Genomic DNA, 22,968 nt, shown 5'->3' with positions numbered 1-22,968 from the left:
TAAAAGGTCAGAGATCAACAAGCACTTCAAAAGTTTAATTTGTTTGGATTCTCGCGGAAGCATCCGAATTTGACGTCACACTCGGCTACTCTCGATTTGGCAGAAAGCAACAAGACAACTAAAATGGCGACTCAGGACAGAAGCCCATCGCTGTTTCTTGGACAGTCTTGGGCAAGCTGGGCAGATAAAATGTCCATCTCTGACGGAAAAGGTAAATTTAGCGTCTTACGAAGAAAATCATATGCCGTTGTTGTAAGTATAGTTTGAGCTAATGGCATTATTATTTATTTTGTTTTTGCATGCAAATTGTATTGCTGGGGTTGATTGATGAACATCAGCACAGGCAGATTTTAACTTACCTTGACTTGTTATCATCTTCCAGATGACGAGGACAAGGAAAAATCAGATGCAAAAGACGACGGTGACTGCATGAAGCTCAACAAAAAGGGTATGTGCCTTTTCAGTGAAGTGTTTGGATTGTTTGAGTGATGTGCATACCCGGAACAAATTAGGCCAGCTTCCAGTGGCACCAGTAGCAGGATGAGGAGAAATGGTACAAGTCAGTGCATGGATTTTGAAAAATGAAAGGTTTCACTTCAGAGTAAACGCTACTTTTGATTTATGTTGTGCTATGCACCACATGATTTTTTTTCTGTTCATTTTCTGTTTGTTTACATTTAAAGGTGTTATGGTGAAAATATATATGGAAAATGTGTACCTTAAGTTGTAAACAACTGGATAATAAAACAACAGAATCAGTAGAAGACTGTCTCATTAACTGTGTTCTGTTTGGTGATAAAAATTGATTTGAATTTATTGTTTTACAAAATGCTCCATCATAAATCAAAGTAGTTCTTGCTTCTGTAGCAGTTTGGAAAAATGCTATAGTATACAATATTGCAGAAAATACTTCAATAGACATATGCATACACATGTTCTGACAGATCGCTTTAAAGCAGACAAACACTGGGACAGCAGCAGACTGCTATAAAACTGACATGTATTGGGACAGACAGCAACTTTTGAATTCACTGGCCATATTAGGTATACTTTGTGGTTATTGAAGTCAAAACAAAATTCACTTGCCCAAATGACACTTGGTGAATTTTTGGATGATCTTAAGCATACATCAGATTAGAAATAAATGATTTTTTTAAGAATTTGAATATTCAAGAGCAGTTGTATTATATTTCACTTTAGTTTATTATATTTTTTTAATTTCAGTGTTCATGTTCATGCCAACTTCTGTCATATGAAATGATTTAAAATGTGTTTGTTTTGCACTTTCAAAATGGAGAAGAAATTTGTTGTATTGTGTAATATGTTGAGAGGCGGAAAGAGCCAAGTGTTCTTGATACTGTTGAGTCATCAAAAAGTCCCCATGTTTCCTAGTAACAGCAGATATAATATTCAGAGCTGTGGCAGTGTGAGGGTTATGTCCCTTTTCTTTATTTAATGTCTTTTTACTTTGAGTGATATTAGATGTGTACCTTATGTGTTTGCTTCATGTATCATTTAAGGGCCAAAAAGTACATGGTCATAAGAGTTATCACATGTTCTGTCTTTTGTTTGGCATTGACTTGGCATTCTTGACACTATGTTCATACTTTCCCCACCTGATCTTCACTCATTTTGATCACCAATGTATGTACACACTTGCACACAATATTACATATTATTATTTGATTTGCATTTATTGCTTATGCACACTGCGCATGTTCACAGCCAAACAGAATAATTAGTTGAAGTGAACATTAATGTTATTTTACACTTTGAGATCTGCATCAGAGTTTGTGAACTGATAGCTGACGGTTTAACTGAAGTAATTGATTTAGTTTGGGTGGGTATTGTATAAAGCTGAAATATTTTAGACTTTGAATAATTGAAACCAAAGAAAAAAATGTTTCTTGTTTGTGATATGAAAAATCTGATAATTTTTGCTATGACTGTATGGCAATGATGATGAAGATGATGATGATGTGTTTTTGTTTTATTCAGATATGGACCTGTTTGGCTATTGTCCTTCAACAGATGAGTTCATGCTAGTACAGTGTGAAGCCTGCAATATGCTACTTAAACCACAGGCTCTGAAGCGGCATATTGGTAAGAATGAATTAAATTTTAGTTTTTAATTTCGACTTGAGAAATTACTAGCAAATTAGACTGACATTAAATGCATGAGATACATTTATATATATATACTTTTTAATATTAATATAATGTCATATATTATATTGTTTTCCTGTAAAGGGATTATAGACTTTATATTCTTTTTGCAAGGTGCCATATTCCCTTAAACTGATCTGTCTCATGTTGAAAAAAAATCCTTTGCCTGATTTACACTTCAAAATGTTGTTCTTGTCTTGATTGAAAAGGGATTTGGCTGGTGCGGGGTTTACCTATGTTTATCTTTCACTTGACACTTTCTATTTCATTGAACAAGTTTTTTTTAAACCAATATAATTGAGAAGCATCGTTGATGGACAATTACACTGATGGTATACTTGTCTATATTTCCAGAGAGCCGCCATGGTACACTTGCAGCAGTGACATCATCATCAGAACAGTTGATCACCTCCAAGGCACTGAATTCAGAACTTGCAAAAACATTGTCATTACCAGTCACTAGCTTTGGTAAAACATCCACAACGAACAAGCCACCAACGAAGGCCAGTTTGAAACAAGTGCCAAGTTCTATACGTATGCTTGGTAATTCTGCAAGCTCTGCGAGTGGTGAAAATGCAAACTGTCGAGTTAACTCATCGTCGCGGATGTTCCGTAAAGGTAACACAAATCCAGTTGTTAAAATGGAGCGCATTTCAAAGGATGTTGCAGCTTTGAAGAAGGTGACAACAACCATAATTGCAGCAAGTAATTCTCCTTCAATGGATGTGACTTCCACTTCCTCAATCCTGGCATCTGCCACACCAGGGCTCAGTGCCAATGGTTTCAGTTCTGCAGACAGTGACAAAAGTGTGACCAACGGAGCCATGCTGAAGCAAGCTCTGAGAACTAGCTTATCGTCTGTCACCACTTTCTCCACAACAGCCGTCACCACTTTGGCCACACAGCCACTGACATTGACCACAACCACCACCAGTATCACCTACACTCGGCCCGCCACTGCCACCGTTCCAACCACCACCACTAGCTTGACTGTGCTCAGCAAGAGTGGCAAGCCTGTGCCTGCAGCAGCACTGAGTAGTGCCTTGGCGGCGACGCTGACCGCTACAACCACCCCACTGAAAAGCAACCCCCATACCTCAGTGACCAGCAGCAAAAGCAAGAAGTCACCAAAAGAGAGAAAGTTCTTGCCTTGCAAAGGTACAGTGTCAGCAGAAGTGATACTCAGCCACTGATAGTTAAAACAATACCTGTTGATGATGGGGTTTTAGTCAAGATAAAAACTATTTTGTTGCATTTATCTTTTCATCTTTTTTTCCAGTACAGCTGGTGATCAAATCAGAAAAATAACAGAGTACCCCAAAACAGTGTTTTACTGTAGTATTATTGTTGGAACCCTTATTGCATTCTTTTATTTTTTGTCACGGTAGAAAGCATATGTCATGTAACAAAGTGTAACTTCAGAAACAGAAGACATGGACATGAGGTTCTGATGAAATCAAAGCTGTTTTTTTTTTTCAACTGGTTACACATCTTGTTCTTATTAATTTCATGAACATTAAGTGAATTGCATGGCTAAGTGAATTGATCTCAAATACTTTTTGACTGCATTTCTTGTGATGTTACAACAGTAGTTTTATATTGAAGGGCATTTGTTTCAGTTTGAGTTCTGTTTAATATGAAACTAAACCCTGAAAAGATTTTCATAACTGATTTGACTGCCCACTGCATGAGCCCCATGATAAGGGTATATTGTAAAGGAGAAGTGACTGGTGATATGTGTTAAACAATCCAGGGTTTGAATACACATAGTTTTGCATGTTATTGTTTCAGATCGGGAGTTTGACCCCAACAAGCATTGTGGAGTTGTAACTGATGACGCATCTAAGCCTTGTACAAGATCATTGACATGCAAGGTAATGCTATATGTTTTTGGGTGTGTGTGTTTTTTTTATCCCCAGGATTTATCTGGAAAGCTATTAAACAAGAAAAAGAAGTGGAAATTTACCAATAGTCTGCTTCTTACCGTTTGAGATAACTTTTAAGATAAGCTTTGTGATGATATAGAATGTTTTGAATTTTAAAATTTAAATTATTTCATAATTCATGTTTGTATTCTGCAGGATTTAGGTCCATTATGGGTCTTAATTCAGGAGACATTGAGTGAGTAGAGAGCAGAATTGTTTGAATTTTATCCTACGACAGATTTATTGGGTTTTTTGGGATTTTTTTTTTGTTTTCATAGACAAGCTAGAAGTTCTTACCATCATTTTTTCTTTCAGTAAATGAGACTACTGCTTCTTCGTTCATGGGCTGCAACTCCCACATTCGCTCTTATGTACATAAGCAGCTTTTACATGTATGCCTGTTTTCAATCCGACATGTAGGCAGCCATACTCTGTTTTCAGGGGTTGTGCATGCCGGGTATGTTCTTGTTTCCATAACCCACCAAACGCTGACATGGATAACAGGATCTTTAACGTGCATATTTGATCTTCTGCTTGCGTACACACGTGAAGGGGGTTCAGCCACAAGCAGGTCTGCACATATGTTGACCTGGGAAATCGGAAAAATCTCCACCCTTTACCCACCAGGCGCCGTTAACGAGATTCAAACCCGGGACCCTCATATTGAAAGTCTGACGTTTTAACCACTCAGCTATTGCGCCTGTCAGTAAATGAGACTGATTTAAACCACAAAAATAGTTGAATGTATATGAGCAGGCAGTGTTCTACAACTGAAAACAGTACCTAAAAAATGTGTGTTATAGATGCTAACACTGATTGTGTGTGCGCAGACTCATGCTTTGGGACTAAGGCGAGCAGTTCCAGGACGCAAGAAGTCTTTTGATGACTTGCTGAAAGACCACAAGGCAGCAAAGGAGGCTTTGCTGAAAGCCAAAGCTGAAGAACAAGCTGCTGCTACTGGTGGGGTGGCTGCATCAACAAACGCTGCAGTGACAGGTGCTCCAACATTGGTTACGGCAGTGTCTTCTCCTTCAGCCCTGGCAGCAATGTCGGCTTTCAAGCTGGGTCCTTCTGAAGTGTCCGGCCATCGAGACATCAAATCTGCTGCCACTGCACTGTTATCCCAGTCTGCCTTATCTCGCGCTGTCAAACCACAGCGAGGCGCTTACAGTGCTGTATTCCAAAGGTGAGTTCACAGAGCTTGCTAGATTGAAAGTCAGAGTAAATAAGAATCTGTATACTGCCTCCTGATATGTGATTACACGGTATATAATCACGTTATTACACAGACACAAACATGCATGCATATGCGCACTCACATATGCACACACATACACGCACGTAAGCATGCGAGCAAATATGTCAATGAATGTTTCCTGTGTGTTTCAGACTTGCTCCTGGTGGCACATTACCTTCCAGTGTGACTGTCAAAGAAGAAGCCTCACCAGTCAGTGAACTGAGCAGTCGGCTGTCACAGCAGTCCAGTGAGAGTCGCCTGCCACATTGTAGTGAGAAAGATGGGGAGAGTAAAGACGAGAAGCAGGATGTCGCCTTCATCAACCACCACCCTCAACCTGCTGCCGTAATTCTCTCTTGTTATCTTTCTTTGAATTTGTGTGCCTCCTGTTTCTTGCTGTTGTCTCTCTGTCACTTGTCTGCCTGTTTATTTGGCTGTCTGTTGTGGACTGGATCATGCTGTAAAAATGTTACTGATGAGTACTTGCAGTGGCGAAGTGGTTATGGACTGATGATTGGAAGGATGTGGGGTTTGATCCCCATTAGAGGTGATTTTTTTTCAGCCCGTGACCAGCCCCTATCCAGTGTTATGTGTGTTATGGGCTCAGATGGGTAGACTTGGACCACACAGTTAAGTGTTGTCCATATCGCAGATGCATCTTTGGGAGTATTGCTCAAATTTCCTGACACACTGCAGGTATTTGTATCTCTCAGCTGGTTGATGCCAGTATACATTGTGAATGCAGCCTTGTTAAGCAGCCTCATAGCAGTATCTTCATCACCCCTAATATCATTCATCATCATTGAAATGTAGGAAACAATATGTTACAAATTTTGGGGCACTATAATTTTTTTTCTCAAGTTTTAAAGTTTCTGTTGTGCAAGTGGTCTGTGCAAATAATGTGTAGTGGCATCAGTGTGTTGTTCCATTGTTGGTTGGGAAAGGACTGACATCATTCTTGTTACTATGTAATCAAAGGAATGGCCTAAATCATCATTCTCCTCACCACTATTATTATTTATTATATTGTATGTGTTTCAGAAATGCGTGTTTGGTGCACGAGTTGCTAAGGGTGGAGGTACTCTTTTCTCTCGAAGGACCGATCTTGTCCGTGCAGCTTTTCTTAGTGCCTTGGAAAGACAGCTGAACCCACCGCCTCATAAGTATGTACAACAGAACATTGATGTCATTGCTTTGGGTTTCTTTTTTTTGAAGAGTAGACCAACTTGTGATTTATCTTTGTAATTTCAAATTTGATGGTCTTTGTGGTGTTTGTTCTGTTTCCATAATAGTTGATACTCCATCAATGTATGATAGGTGAAATATAGGCACAATGTGTTTAAATCAGTTCTTACACAATCCACAAGTTGCCTATGTTTTTTTTTCTTCTTCCAACTTTCTTGTGTTTTTGTTCCTGATAAGTGGTTGGAGAATGTGTCTAGACAAGCAGTTGAGCTCCTTTTTTGGGAGGATAATAAATTGTCATATCATGGTTGTCTGCTTTTGAAACATAAACTCTGATTAACACTCGGTGATTGTTTTCCATCCACATATCCAAACATTCATTCACACATGCATATAACACAGGTCCCATAGAAATGTGCACATATAAAATTCAAGTAGTGTTGTGTCACATAGATGTTTGGATGGAATTGAGATTGGTAGGGATAGAGAATATATTTAGTTGTGATAGAACACACTTGCTCACTTGTATTGAGTGCACATATAAAAGAATAAAATCACTTTGAGAAAATATAAAATGGGGAAGGTTTTATATTTTCTATTTAGACAATCAGCTTACAAGATTATAGTAATATCGATGATTTTACTTGCGCTATTTTTGTTTTTGAAAATTACATGATGCCATTTGATGAAATAATGAGTTAGGCATTATGTTTGATGGTTACTTCACTTGTGCAGAAAACTGTGTGTGGAATCCAAACTGCCAAAGGAGCCCCAGATGTCCATCAACTCCAAAGATCCCTACGAGTTCAGCATGGTGGACTCAGGCTTGGCCCACCAGCGTCCCACGGTCAGCTTCACCATCAGCGGCCCGGTGAACGCTAACAGTGGTCTGTTGGGCAAGCCTCTCCTCAAACACAAGGCCAAGTCCTTGTCCTCCCACTCCCTCAGTGTCACGGGTCTGGCAGTATCCTCGGGGGTATCGGCCACCCCCACAACTATAGCAATACCCACTCTGGCAGCTGCTTTGCTCAAGCCCACCAAAGGGCCAGAGACGTCAGCAGGGACTAACATCACAGGGTTACCCAGGGGAACGGTGTCGCTGACTCAGCCTCTGACCAACCAGTCCATGAAACGCAAACGTAGCAGCAGTCAGATCACTGGCACGCCTGCCTCTGGCACCATACAGCTTCAGGGTACAGGGGTGGGTCTGGCCGTGGCCACAGGGGCAGGGGTCAACCTAGCCGGGATTGATGGTGGGCGTGTGTCTCAGCAGCAGTCGGCGGTGTTGACACCAGCATCCAGCGTGAACAGTCACTCGGCCACCACGCCACTGACAGCGATCACCATCCCCAGCATCAACCTGGCCAACGCAGCCACCCTGGGTCTGAGCGCTGCACTGCCCACCAGCAAACAGGGTCCTGGGCAGAAGGCCAGTGTTATCAAAGACTTCAGTTTGGTGCTAACTGGTATCGACCCATCTCTGGTCAATGGACAGTATCTGAACATCACAGGCACACAGCTAGCGGAGCTGGCAGCGGTGCAGGCTGTGAACGCCACAGCAGAAGACAAGAACATTAAGAGGAGTCGCCTCACCACCAACAAGCACACAACACAGAAGATTTCTGGCACCCTGGAGACGTTGCGTGCCTTGCAGGGCAGCAGTGTGCTGACGGCGGTGCCCCCCAATGCTGTCCTGGTGGATGGGACGTTGCAAGGAGCTGTGCTGGCACCGGTGTCCTCATTGGGGGCTGGGGGCAATGGGGGAGGGAACTCCACGCTGGTGACGTTGACCAGCAGCACGGCCACCACCAGCCAGTCATGCTCCTCCATCACCGTCACCCCCAACACCATCCTGCGCACTGTCAGTGTTAGTGACACTCACATGCTTGTCTGTTAGTGATACACACACACAGCTTACACTCATACACATGCATGCACACACACGGACGCACACAAACACATTCACATGCACACACACGCATGCACACAAACACATTCACATGCACACACACATTTACATGCACATACTTAAACGTGCACACACATTCACACACACACACACAGAATCGCATATGCACATGCATACAACGCATGCGTGCGCGCACGTGCACACACACACGCACACACACCACACACATGCAATATTACACACATACAAACACATGCACATTTATACGCACATACACACTCGCAAATGTACACACACACACACACACACACACACACACACAGAGAACTACACAGACCCACATGAAATCGGACACATATGCATTACATCCCATTGAAATCCACCAACATCAGTGTGGGCCGATAGAGTTAAGGTTAAGTTTTTCAGGGCTTGGGTCTTAGTGTGGGCAGCCAGTGCCAGTTTGACTCAGCATTAGAAATCACTTTCACATCAGTCTCCATTCAGATCATGGAATAGAGTAATTAGAAAATGTGAAGAGACAAAATTATGTGTCAACAGTAACTTGATCAGCTTTTTTAACTCCAGCTTCTTTTTCTCTGAGACTGTTCCCTGTATGTAGAGCAATTCAATTGTTGTGGCCATGTATGTGAACTGACTGAGCTTGTGACTTGTTACAGGAGTCTGGAACTCCCCAGCAAGTGACACTGACCTCAGCATCCTTCACAAACGGCATCATTCCATCTGCAGGTATATATATATATCCATAGATATGCTCCACTTGAACTTTTTGGTATCAGATTGATTTTCATGACAAATAAATTCAACATTGTAATTTTCAATGCTTTTTGAATTATCATAAGTTATAGTAAAAGTGGGTGTATGGCTTTTGCTGCCTGCTTGTGAGCATATGTTGTTATGTACATGTATACTCTTTCAGAGAGTGTGTATGTGCAATGTCTGTGCTCACATTTGTATTGGGATTCACATCTTAAGTAATTCTCTGTTGAATCCAGTCTCCAGCTATGGTGATACTTGTTATCTCATTGACTGTTTACTGGTTGAATAATTGCGTGCCTGTTTTGATTTGTGTGTGTACCAGAAGTTGAATATCCTACCAGAAGGTTTGTACAATTTTTTAGTCCCTGGTATTCTACATGACCTCTGTGATCAGGGAATGCAGGGTTTTCTTCAGAAGTCGGTGTGATACTGATAACATTTACCAAAAATGTCAGTTCTAGAATATAGGCATGTTGTTAAAAAAAAAAAATTTTTTTTAAATTGTCAGTACTTTGTTCATTGTTATTTTGAAATGTTTCTGACAGAAACAGAAATTGCCATTATTCTAAAAAAAAAACAACTGAGTAACTTCAGGCTGTTAATGTATTTATTGGGGAGACACACGTGTTCAGCGCTTGACGTTTAGTTCATCTGAGGAGCGAACTTGACCCTGCATTCAACTCAGGAGGGAAAAGCGCCGCCTAAAAATAACACGCTACCGCCGGAAGGGTTGGAGCTTTAACTTGGAAGAACTGAGAGCACAAAACGCTACGACTTCTCTTTCACGTTGCGCCTCCAGCCGTTATCAGCTGTTGGGAGGGAGAAAGACCAGTGTGCTGTTCCACGCGATGGCAGCGGCCACAGGGAGAAAACAACACCTCTTCGTTAACTTTTGATAACACACTGCTTGTCAACGCAATCGCTTAATAAATAGTATGGTTTGAAAGAGCACAGTCTTAGCTTTAAAACGATAGGAAACTCAAATGTGAACATCCGATTATTTTTCTCAGGATAACTGTTTGAAAAAAGCAGGTATGCTTACCACCAGTTTGGTAACATGCATTTTGACACATTTTTAACACACTGAATCTAATCTCACATATTTCGCTCAACACAGACAATACATTCCATGCACAGCATTACACATCAGCATGCCTCTCACTAACCTGCGTTGATGGCTGGAAATTCTGAAGGAAGCTGTGGCGTGTTAAAGATCACAACTGTTTTGCAGCTTGTACAAGTACTCCACAGGCACACTGATTCAGTCATTCACGCACATTGAAGAAAACCACAGCCACGTGTATGGGGTGTGGATGGCAGTTTGTTCTGGCAGTTTGTAAGAAAAATTTCTGCTGGTTTGTGTGTGTGTGTGTGTGTGTTAAATCTAGAACTGTTAAAATGGTAGGGATGAAGGAGAAGGAGAGAAAGAGAGGGAAGGAAACAGCACGAAAGAAAGGAAGGGATGAAGGAGAGAAAGAGAGGGAAAGAAACAGCACGAAAGAAAGACAGGGAAGAAAACAGAATGAAAGAAAGGAATGGAAGAAAGAAATGTGAGAGAACAGAATGTGAAGGAAAACCAAACTCACGGTACTTCTGCTATGAAAAAAACCACACCACCGCCAGTCACAATTGTCACCACAGTTCTCTCAAGTAAATGCTGCTATCTTAAAAAATATTTACCAGCCAAGGAAAGTACTACCACCATCAAAAAGATAAGTGTCCGCTCTTTCCAATGGTGCAAAACATTAATGCCGCAGAAATAGGAGTATGCTCACCAGCCCGCTCAAAAGAGGCGCGCAAATTGCCACGCTTTAATAGAAGACAAAGAAGGGTCAGTGACGGGTTAGCAGGCACAGCAGCTGGTACTTATCAGTGCAGTGTCTGGCACTATCAGGCCTGTTAGGGGGATCTCGCAGTCAGCTAAGTGTGTGGTTCTGCTTATAGCCTAGACAGCAGTGGAGAAGGTTCAATTGGCTGATGTACTGGAAGAATTGATAGATAGATGTGAAATAGTGTGTTCCTGAGGTGAGGTTTGTGTGGTGTACGTGAAATAATTACTGTGGTGAGAACTGTAGTGGAATCGTGCATTCCTGAAGTGAGAAATGTGTGGTGGTGGCTGTGCAGGGGACAAGGTACACGTTAGCACAGGCAGCAGTTCCCACAGCCAGCAGCAGCACCGCCTGACCAGCGGCCTGCAGGGCCAGACAGGGTCGGTCACCACGGCCAAGACACTGCAGGCCTCTGGACTGCTGCAGGCGCAGGGCACCCCCCTGTGCCCCAGCCCCGCCCTCACCCAGCTCGCACACTTCAAGCCCGGCACCCTCAACATCACCAAGGGGGGCAAGATCACCATGCAGCCCATGTCTGTCACCATCCCCGTCGTCAACACTGTGGGCCTCGGCTCTCTGTCCACCACCCAGCAGCCCAACCCCCACCCCCAGCCTGCCCTCCTCGTCACCACGTCGGCTGAAGATGGCCGGGTGGGTGGAGGGGTGGCGGGGCTGGGCAAGACAGAGATCCAGATCCAGCCTCACATATCGGGCACATCTTCAGGGGTGATTTCCTAGCACATGGCAGTGGTGGCGGGGGCCTAGAGACATGCTCTGTTACCATGCAATACAGTGGAGAGAGGCTGACTCCCGACTGATCAAGGGATGAGGGGAATGGCTTGCTTTGTTTCAGTTCTGAGTAGGTGGTGCTTGTTTTTCTTCTGACCATTATTTCAGCGTGGTTGCTGGCAAGACTTTTTGATTGACAGTTTTCAACATTTCCAATTGTATGTCTCAGTTCCTAGTGTAATTTATCCTTTTCCTAGGCAGCTAATTTGTGGCCACTGCTGACTAGGCAGTCTGTGCTCCCTTCCTCTCTTGTTCACCCTTCCAAAGAAAGCACTCTCCTTGTCTGGGGACTACTTTTCTTGTGCTGTCCTTCTGAGCATATACTCTGCAGCTGGATAAGTCACCGTTTCTCCAGTGTTGTTATCATCTGTGATTCCTTTCTTGTTTTTTTTTTCTCCTCTCAACTAAAGCAGACTTATGGGAGAGAAAGCCACTGATTGTGCAGATGGTGTGTGCCTGTGATTGGTTCTGCTGGCTGAAGCTATTTTCTTGAGCAGTTAGAACGTGTGTTGTGCGTAAAATGGACATGTGAAGGGAAAGGACACTGGCAAAATGACCAGTGATGGTGAGGAGAGTTTTGACTAGTCATTCATCATCCAGCCATTGTGTATAGTGCCATGTTGGAGACTGAAGGACCCATGTGGGCAGCACTGTTAAGTCATTGTAGCATTTCAACAAGAATAGTTAGTAGGATTTGTGATTGTAAAGCATTTAAACACTTCTTTCCAGTTTGTTGGAAAACCACTGCCTTTTAGATACTGTGCTTCAGGGGGAGGGAGTTGGGTAGCAGACTGTCTGTGCCAGCAGATAGGATGGGAAGCAAAAAGGAGACTGAAGAAAAGTACTTTTGGTGACTGCGGAAAGAGACTGGTGGAGTTCAGATATGTGTGGACAGGCCATGCGCCTTCTGTTTGTTTTTTTCCGTTAGCAGTGAACTTGCTGACTTTCTTTTGTGATAAAAAAAAGATCAGTTGATGACAGGTTTCTGCCTGTCCCTTGTGATACTAGTCTGTGTACATGTGTGCATGCAGTGTGTGTGTGTGTTTATGACCGTATGATATATGCACACTGACTTGTTTGTCATAATTTATACTCATTTTTTGTGACTACACTGGTTCATGAGTGTCATTTCAGGCCATACTTATGCATCGTAAAACTGTACCAGATGTACATCGAACATACTCATCTGCCTCTGCGTGTCCCTTACTCTTGTGTTACTTTTGTTCACTGTAAAAAGTTAAGTGTTCCATCATCGAAAGTAAACCCTGTTTTCCATGTTGTGTGAAGATGGCCGGCAGGTGAGCATTGAGCACAGCACAGTGCTGGACAAAAAGATCTCTGCATTTTTGACTGGTGTGTCTGCAAGTTTGTGTAGTTTCATATCTCCATGTACACATTTACACAATACCTACTCCTTGCTTTCGTCAGTTGCATTGCTGTGTTGTGTGTTTGTCATGTTGCTTGCATGTGTTTAAGGTGTTTTTAGGTTTTTCATTGTTGCAGACCCCAGCCTTGAAGTTTTCCACCCCCATCTCCTAAAGCCTTTGAGATTTTTTTTTTTTTTTTTTTTTTTTTTTTTTTTTTTATTTTTTTTTTTTTAGCCTTTGAGATTTAAACGTTTTTTGTGTTGATGTGGACAGTTACACATATGTTGGCATTGATGAAGACCAGTGTAAGTTAGCTCTGAGAATGGGAGGCATATACATGACATAAAATCTTCAGTGATGATAGCTTTTATTTCATCAGAGATGGGAAGGAAATAAAACTACTTCTTGATAAGTGAGAATAATAGGAATATATTAATTGTGATAATGTGAGAATTCACCGTCCTGTTGGCTATGCGTTCAGTTTTCAACCATGTCTTTTTATTGAAGAAGTTTGGGGGAAGACCTGGAGTAACATAGACTTGAGGCAGCTGAAAGTGAGGGGCCAAAAAGCAAAGGCCATGGGTCAGTCAGATCACATTTGAAGGTTTGCAGTATTAGTACACTGTATTAAATAGGAAGTTTTCCTATCAAACTATCACAACGCCAGGTTATGCTGGTGTTAGATAGGGATCAACTGTGTATGCACGAGTCACCATTGAACACTTTCTGAGGCTCTAAGACATGTGTATCAACAAGGTCAGAGATGTATAAAGAGAATAATTCAGAACTGTTTCCCTTGCCATGGTAGTTGTTTTGACTGTGATATCTTCCTTTCTTTCTGTAAGCAAGATTACGCAAAAAGTAACGAACAGATTTTTCTTCAGTTTTTAAGGTTTGTGTGGTGATCCAGTTTGGTCCCTGGAATTTTCAAAAGCGTTCTTCACCTTTTAGAAGACCTGTAAGGTGAAGAGTAACAATGTGATACTGAAAGAACAATTGACAAACTGTTCAGCACTGGAAGAGACCTGCAATATGGAATTCCCTCAAGTTTGTGCATACCGTTGCAATGGTTGGGAATATCAGAGAAGAAGAAATGGAAAATCGTAGTGTTCATGAATGAAAGTGGCTCATTTCTGTATTTAGAAGTCAGGGAATAGCATACAAAGAGGGTCATCTTGGTTATGTTGAAGCTTAGCGCACATAAAAGAACCCAGGCAACAAAAGGTTCCTGGCAAAATTCTGTAGAAAATCCACTTTGATAGGAAAAACAAATAAAACTGCACGCAGAAAAAAAAAATACATAAAAATGGGTGGCGCTGTAGTGTAGCGACGCGCTCTCCATGGGGAGTGCAGCCCGAATTTCACACAGAGAAATATGTTGTGATAAAAAGAAATACAAATACAAAGCTTATGATGCAAAAGTGTCATTGAAGGTATGATAGCAGCCTTCACAGGTCTCATATCAACTGGTTGTTATGAAGACAGGCCACAATTATTGCTGGGTTGATGACTTCATCTTCACATGCACTATCAACAGCTGTACATTCTGATATTAAACCAGACTGGGTATTTCTGTGTCAGATATTTAAAATGCAAAGTACTCTGTGTGTTGCTCTGTGTTCGTGTCAAGTTTCGTATTTGATTCTAAGCTGATGGGTTTCATTATTAAGTACTGAGATACACATTCTGCTCACTTTTACTTATACAGTAACATAGCATGCTTTCGATAATAATAAAATCATGGGCTTCTATTCAGTGACATAATATTGAGTCTCTCACTTTCTGTTCATATTTATTTACAAGCTTGTGTGGCATGCTAAAATCTAAAAGTCTTAAATATGGTTTTGTCCATTCATTGTTCACAGTGAACTCGTGCATTTGTTATGTATCTCTGCTTCTGGATAGATAATGACATCAAAAATAATTTTTAAAGCAGAAAAGTTGAGTGTATTGTAAAAATAAAACTAAATTAGATGTGACTTACTGCAGATATTGAAGGAGGAGATAATTCAAATTAGTGTACCTTGTTGTATTCATATTATGCATATAAACTGAATTTTGTACTTCATTGAAGAAAATTTGAAGTGTAAGAGGTGTAGTGATTTATTTTGTTCACAGATCTGTGCTTTGTCAATATTTTAGCTCTTAGTGTAAAAGGAACAGTGAGAGATCTTGGACTTTTTTTTTGTAATATAAGATGGTCTTCCATCATTTCACTAAATCCTTAAAAAGAGCATGAATAATAATGCTAGGTTATTCATGAATAATGTTTACAGAAACACATGCACCTTGAATGTTGAGTGCATTACTGCTTATAGTGCAACTCTGTAGAATTTATTGTTTGCCATAATTTACTTTCAATGTGACCAGATTGTTTGTAAAGTGTGTCAGACTCAGTAATGCATGAATTTGTGCAGTGACGCATTGTATGTGGGCGCAAGGGGCATATAAATAGGTAACTATATATCACTTATGTCTAATCAGAATTTTATTGATTTAATCATGATTAAATTGGGGTTATTTTTGTTTATTGTTGTTGGTTATTTTAAAATTACCAGATTCAGTTCTCTTCACCTTTCTACAAGGGAGTAAGATGAAATAAAATGATACAGTTAATATTAAAAAGACAGTCATCTATATATTTTGAGATGCATGTTAATTGACTTCCTCCCATAATAGTTTCTTTGGGCAATACTGAAAATAGCAATACTGGGTTTTATCAGCTTTATGCTTTGTCATCAGAGAATAATTTTTAATATTCCAGGGGGAATGATTGTTGCTTCTTTTTTTTTTTTCTTTTTTTTTTTTTTCTTTTTTTTTTGGCAACAGTTTTGCCATATTATGAAATAATATTAATTACAGTTTGCATGATTGCTCTGTTACTTTCGCATTCCACTGATCACTGCTGTTTATTTTGATCATTGTAGTGAATCAGAATTATACTTTGAAACATTTTTATGATATTGATATTGTGGAAAGGCAAAAAAGGGGATCATATGAAAGAATTATAAGATTGGTTTCTTTTTGGTGAATTACCTTTCTCAGTTTTGTACAGTACAGATCCCAAATTCCCATATATGTGCTTGAAATTGTGATAAGATCTGATTTAGAACAAAAGACAAATTCTGACTGTCTACAGCTTCAATTTTTCCATGCCAACTGGCCAAAAAAGTATGTACCAAATTTCCTGGACACTTTGAGATTTTTATGGAAAAAAAACACTTTTGTGAAAAGTTCACCTGATGCATATGAGTGTGCATGTATTGTGTATGTTGTCTTTCAGCAGTTTCCTTTAGTAATTTCCACCCAGCATCTGATCTACTTTGAATGATACTTAAATGTAATTGTGTCTGTCCTCTTCTGCATTCATGGGCTACACCTCCACTCCCATGTTTACTCATTTACAATGCAGTACAAGTAAGCTTTTTTTGTGCATGACTGTTTTTACCCTACAACATTGGCAACCATAATTTGTTTTCAGGCTGTACATGCTGGGTATGTCCTTGTTTCCATAATCCACAGAACACTGACTTGGATTACAGGATCTTTAATGTGCATATTTGATCTTATGTATTTGTATGTATATTTACACATAGAGAGGGTTCAGGCAGGTCTGCACATCTGTTCTGGTGACTTGGGAGATCAGAAAAGTCTCCACCCTTAATTTACCAGGCGCAATGATCAGGATTCGAATCCAAGACTCTTTGATTGAAAGTCCAGTGCTTTAATCACTGGGCAGTTGCACCCCTCAGGTTGTGTCTGGAAAGTGTAAAAGTAAAGTCTGTGTCAGACTGGTTTGGATTGAAAGTGAAGGCAGAGTTTGTGATTCTTCATCAGGGACATGAATGCATGATTCATTTCAGACGACCGCATTAGTAACAAACGTTGTTGGACATTGTGAATGTTTTGAACGTCAGATGAAACATGAAAGATGACCTTCAGTATGTGGTATTTGACAGGCACTGAACGACTTGTCAGAAATGGTCAAGTAACACTGCTGTTGAATTTGTCTGGAAATCAAACAAACTTGAGTACTGCTATTTGTATTCATCTTTGATTGGCATTTTCTTCTACTGCTTTCATGGACTGCAAGTGCCTTGTTCAGTTGAGTGGGGTTTTACAGTTACCAGTTGAATCCCAGCATACAGACAGCTTTTCTCTGTTTGCAGGGGTTTGCATGCTGGTATGTTCTTGTTTCCATAATCCACCAAACGCTGACAAGGAACATGCAGTCTTTAATGTGGGTATTTGATTTTCTGCGTGCATATACACAAGAAGGGGGTTCAGGCACAAGCAGGTCTGCACACCTGTGGATCTCTGAGATTGCGAAAATCACCACCCTTAAACCACCAGACGCTGTGACCTTGTTTTGAACCCAGGACCCAACACTTTAACAACTCGGCTGTTGGGGCCTATGGTTTTGATAGGCTTGAGATGGCCTTCTTTGGTCAGTTGGGCTGTAATCATCCCGATTGGTTGATTATTAAAACTTGGCTATCTTTTTGAACTTTTATTCTACTGTTTTCTAATATGTTTTCATAGTTGTGTTGATGTTGATTTGTCCAACACAACTTGGTCTGGTGAGCTTTTTAATTAATTGCTGTTGTCAGTGTCGTCATTGATAATAGATGATTACCAGGAAAGGATTAGGTCTGAATAGTTTCTTGGTTTTGAAAGGACTTAAGGCTTATTACGTTTGATACATTTTAGAAGAGGTTTTTAGCAGTTTTAAAGCATGCATGTTTCATCACTTAAAGAACAACATTGCAGAAACATAGATCTCTCATTAAACATGAAGTGACTTTGTGTTTAGTTATTTTTAGGACTCCATGTGGTATTCAGTAATCATATATTTTGTGTAGCTGCAATTAAGATAGTGTTGAAGAAATGACAGATTTGGTGCACACACAGAGACGATCTTATTTTCTAAGCAGGTAGTGTTTAGTAATAAAGATGACATTTGTGGTATTAATACTTTTTTGTCTGCATGAAATAATGTTTACAGATAGGTGATTTCTCTTTGAAACATTGGTGCCATATTCTTAAAAGAAATAGAAATTAAGATCAAAACCACTGTAACTGGATATCAGTGGCATGTTTCCCTATTGGCAGAGTTTGCTTTTCAATATTAGTATTGTTTTTTCATATTAGGTTTGCCCCCACCTCCTAAAAAACAAAAACAACAAAAACTAATCATAAATAAAGAAGTAGAAAAAATAAATGTTGCCCAAAGTGTTGTCAGATATAGCTTGCTCTCTTGAATTATTCTTTGAGGTCAAACTAACAGTGCATCATTGTATGTATCAGCATAGTAATAGTTTCTGATGTGGGCTATTTTCAAACCCAAGAATGATTGTTGTGTTGTTTTTTCGGACAGACGGCTGTACAAAGTTCATGCAACGGACAGGAACATGGTAGCAGCACAGCGTGTTTTTGAACATGCAGTTACAAAACTGGTTCAGTTTCCATGAACCAGAATCGCCAAAATCAGCAATGCATGCCTGTTTTCTTTGTCTTCATTTCTCTGTGAGATAAGCCATTTGTTTGATTCTCACAGTATCGGGGGCCCGTGGCATTACAGTTAACCATCATGACATGGCGACCAAGTTCTTTTGAGCTCTGAGATTGTGTGCCAACTACTGAAGCACATCCCTACCAAGAAAGTTTTCAAGACAGATTTGTCATTGCTGCCCATGAAAAAGGTGTATTTAAGGGGACAGTAACTTAAAATTGACATGTTGGAAGAGTTATCTCCAGATCACTTTCTTCCGAGGTACTCTTACCAAGCAAGGGAAAGGCATAAGGTCAGGACAGGTGAATATTAGGTAACCACTGTCAGTTGAAATGAACTGGCTTTTGATTTATTAATGATCTCAAAAGTTAGATTACTCAGTCAGCCTTGGTTTCTTTGTGTGTGTGTTTTTTTGTTGTTTTTTGGGGGTGGTGGTGGTGGGGGGGTTGTTTTGTTTTGTATTTGTTGTTTTTATTAGGTAGGTTGAAGAATTGGGTGGAATCTGCTACAGATTCTGCCATCTCAGTGTTTCTGTATGTTTGGTGATGGCTTTCAACACACATTAGTTTTATTGGGAGACAGCTTTCTTTGGGGATAACTTTTGTTTTTAGTCACCATTGAGTTTAAGATTTTGCTATGTTTTCAAAGTTAGATGGCACTCAATACATGGATGCATCATCTTAGAGGATTTTTCATGAAATGTTCTAAAATTTAAGGGATGCACCCCATATACAGGAGCACCTTATAGATGGGAAATTACAGGATGTAAAGTTGAAGCGATCCTTGTAGGTGCATTCACATCACAGACACAAAGCTATCTGAACAGTTTTTCACCTGGCGTGAAACACTCATGTCATTTTCCTTTTGAGTAACTGATCAAAGAAGCATCCCTGTCATGTCAGGGGCATACAAGGTTCACTGAAGTTGCTCTGATTCTTTTTGTTGCTTTCATAATTTTTTCTGAGATGTCTAATTATGAAGTGAAAGGTCCTTATTTCTTCCACATTTGCTGTATCTGCCATCAGTGTCAACAACTTACGGATTACTGAAGTGGCAAGTACAGTTTATGCTCTGTGCAGGATTATTGCAAATGATGCTTAGAACTTGATAGTTGATATTCGAATTTCTGATAATATTGATGATACATATGTTGTCGCAACAGATAGAGGTTTGGGATGGGGGTGGCAAGGTTGGGGATGTGATTCTGGGTGGGGTGGTGGGGATATGGGATGGTGTTAGGAAGGGTGGGGGCGAGAAGAGAGTAGAGAACCAGTGGAGCACCTACATGCAGCTTTATCTGGCTTAATGAGAAGTGCTGACAACCCAGTGGGTGATTTTTTTCTTTTTCAATGGATGTAAGAGTGAAGGAACAGACAGACGGAGCAAGGCAAAGACAGGGAGCTTAATACTGTCTCCTGTTCAGGGACAGGATATGCAGTGCAGCCATGTACCTTTACTTTTTCATAGTGAGAAGTGAGAGCTCTTTGAATAAGTTTTTGTTGTTGCTTTACAGAATAGCTCTTGTGCAAAACTAGTTTGCATAATTTTGTTTTCCCAAATTGTGCGCCTGAAGAATTTTAATTTGTACAAGTGATTGAAATTAGTTTTGAAACTGTCAAGAGACCTTTTGAGGACCCTCCATTTTCCTGGGCTGCAACTCACTTGGTGTACTTGTTTCTTCTGTAAGGGAGCTGTGGATCTGGTTTTGCCCAACATTTAGGCAACCATACTCCATCATTGAGGCATAAATGACCTGAGATATCTTTGTTTTCAGTGCATCCAGGCAAATCAGTAATCACAAGAGATTATGGACACTCGAATAATCTGTAGATCACAAGTGTTGAAACCATGGGCAGAATAAGGCGAAGTCCTGCTTACAGCAGTATTGATCCAGAAAGATGTCAGATCCTTTCAATCTGGTATGAATATTCCTGTAATGTTTCGTTGTTTTTTACTTGTATATATATATCTTTTATTCCAATAATAATAATTGATGTGAAAGTTTGCTACAGTTTCTGAGAATATTTGAGTCATTGTCCCTGTTATTAGAGGCGTGTATTTCTTTCTTTTCAAAGATGGAAAAAATTTCATACTGTGGAAAAGTTGTTTTTTTTTGTATTGTCTCCACATCGAAGTACAGTTAACTTTTGTTAATGTGTGATAGAGAATTGAAATATTAACAAGAAAATGATTAAACATGTAAATATACTGCTAAATACGCATGTGGCTTTGACTGGGTCTATTTGCTGTTGCAATCATTTCAGATTTTGTACAGTATTTATTTATTTATTTGTTTGTTTGTTTGTGTGTTGTAAAAAGCTTGTTTTCACAGACTGGATAATGTAGTTTATATCAGTGATCAATGTGTGATTAGAGAGAGTGAGTGTCCCCAGATTTAAGTTACGCAATTTCACCATTTCTTTAAACCTGTTTTGAATGAGATTATGAATTAATGTTATATATATATATATATATGTATGTTTTTGAAAAGTTGATCTGGTGGCTGTAAGGCTTGCAAACAGAATCTGTGATTAAAAAGAAACCAACAAATCTCAAATGGACTTTCTCTCTTTATCTTTCTCTCTCTCTCTCATTCCCTCCATTCCTCCCTCCCTATCTCTGAGGGTCAGGCATCAGTGATGGGTAAAGAGAATCCAGCTCTGGGTCACTGACTGCACAGCACTGGCACCCACTCGTTCATTCTGGTACAGATGATGGTATGTGATGATATCTAACACTGTTGTGTAAATACTTGAGTTATGTTTGTGATTAGCTCGAGTGTGTTTTGAGAAACTAGCATTGTGAGAGGTGTGGGAGCTGCACGTAGCTCACAAGTCCTATGCATGGACAGTGAAGGTGAGTACAGTGCAGGGTGTCACAGGAAATAGCACTGTGTTTTCCCATTGCCCCCTCCCCACACCCCATCTTTCCAAGTGGTTTTCTAGTTATTAATATGGCCCCAATGCAGACAGGACCTGATTTATTTTATCAGTACACATTTGTATGAAATGCATTGCTTTGTTTTTTAAAACTCTGATGTAATAAAAGACATGACACAAAGTAATTCATTTTAAAATCATCTGTGCTGGAATGTTTGAATTGATTTTTTGTCTGTGGTATGTCACGGTAGGACTGTTGGACAGTCATTCAGTTGTAAACTCCTTTCATGATAATGGGATCTTGCCATGAAGTCTGCACATCACTGAACATAAACACAAAAATGCACCTCACATCTATTATATCCTCTTGTGTGTGTGTGTGTGTACAACTCAAATCTTTTTTTTTTCTCTTTCTGTGCCTCATTTGTAATCTATCTTGGTGTCCCCTCCAAACCCCCTCCCCCCCATTCTCCTCTAGTCTGTGATGCCTCATCTCACTTGCACCTGTTGCCCCCCCCCCCCCCCCCCTCCCCCTATCTGGGACACTGGCCACCAGCAAGCGCTCTCTAGCCATCCGAGTCCTGTGCCAGTCACTCTAGCTTTCCCCAGGTATGGCCTGTTCTTTTCATATCTGCCTCCATGTATATCTTAGATGACTTCATTTCCTTTTTTTTGCTTGCAGGTTCCAGGTGAGGGCTTGCCTTGTTTCACTAGATACAGACTTGCAGAGCATTTGGCCTGTCCAGTGTCTTTGGGGGATCTCTTCTTCTGGGGGCTGCAGTCTTGTTTGTTCCCACAGTTCTTCATTAGTGATTCTGTCTGGCCAGCGAATCTGAAGAATACTTCCACTGATGAAAATCTGGATTTTTCTGTAAAGCACCAAACAATATCTCACTGACTGCGCCACCTTCTGTCTACTATCCCTCACAATGTCCCTCACGTGTAACCCAGGTGTCTTCCTTCATGTCTCCTTTCTCTCTTAATGCACCTCACTTGCAGTCTGTTTCACAGTCTTCTTGTTAAGACAGGTCAGTGTTGTCATTTTTGTTATATTGTTAAACTGATTTTGTGCTTCATTTTCTCTGATCTCTCTCTGTTGAATTGTTATAAAGAACTTGATCATTCAAAACGCAATTCACAACACTTCCAACCAGTTGTACAGCAAAGTAAAAATTTGTTGAATCTGAAACAAGTACACTGTAAAGTAAACAATATCACACTTATTGAACTGTATGCAACATGTAGCATTTCTTACAAACAGAAAGATATAATTAAAAACAATCAATGTAATCAATGTAAAAATCAAATCTCCTTATTAAAAGATAAACATTGTGTTGTACTCTATCTGGACAATATACTGGAAGTTAGAGCTCTGAGTGCTGTGATGAACATA

At 40.3% G+C, this 22,968-nt stretch overlaps 1 protein-coding gene across 2 annotated transcripts; it reads left to right on the top strand.

The window, feature by feature from the left end:
* The first annotated feature begins 123 nt into the window (after nucleotides 1-123).
* Nucleotides 124-21,753, top strand: LOC143284758 (uncharacterized). 2 transcript variants are annotated; one of them, XM_076591727.1, is made up of 11 exons: nucleotides 124-211; nucleotides 383-448; nucleotides 1,999-2,103; nucleotides 2,521-3,324; nucleotides 3,958-4,040; nucleotides 4,922-5,277; nucleotides 5,481-5,673; nucleotides 6,370-6,491; nucleotides 7,249-8,374; nucleotides 9,100-9,169; nucleotides 11,324-21,753. In XM_076591727.1, exons 1-11 carry the CDS (start codon nucleotides 124-126, stop codon nucleotides 11,764-11,766), a joined length of 3,456 nt encoding a protein of 1,151 aa, XP_076447842.1. In that variant the 3' UTR covers nucleotides 11,767-21,753. The 2 variants fall into 2 exon arrangements, with proteins under 2 accessions (XP_076447842.1, XP_076447841.1); XM_076591726.1 differs by having other exon boundaries at nucleotides 7,249-8,380.
* Nucleotides 21,754-22,968: the final 1,215 nt, after the last annotated feature.

This window comes from Babylonia areolata, chromosome 8 (assembly GCF_041734735.1).
Source record: "Babylonia areolata isolate BAREFJ2019XMU chromosome 8, ASM4173473v1, whole genome shotgun sequence".
NCBI classification, from domain to species: Eukaryota; Metazoa; Mollusca; class Gastropoda; order Neogastropoda; family Buccinidae; genus Babylonia; species Babylonia areolata.
Note: the sequence above shows the minus strand (reverse complement) of the source record. Positions and strands in the feature narration are given on the sequence as shown.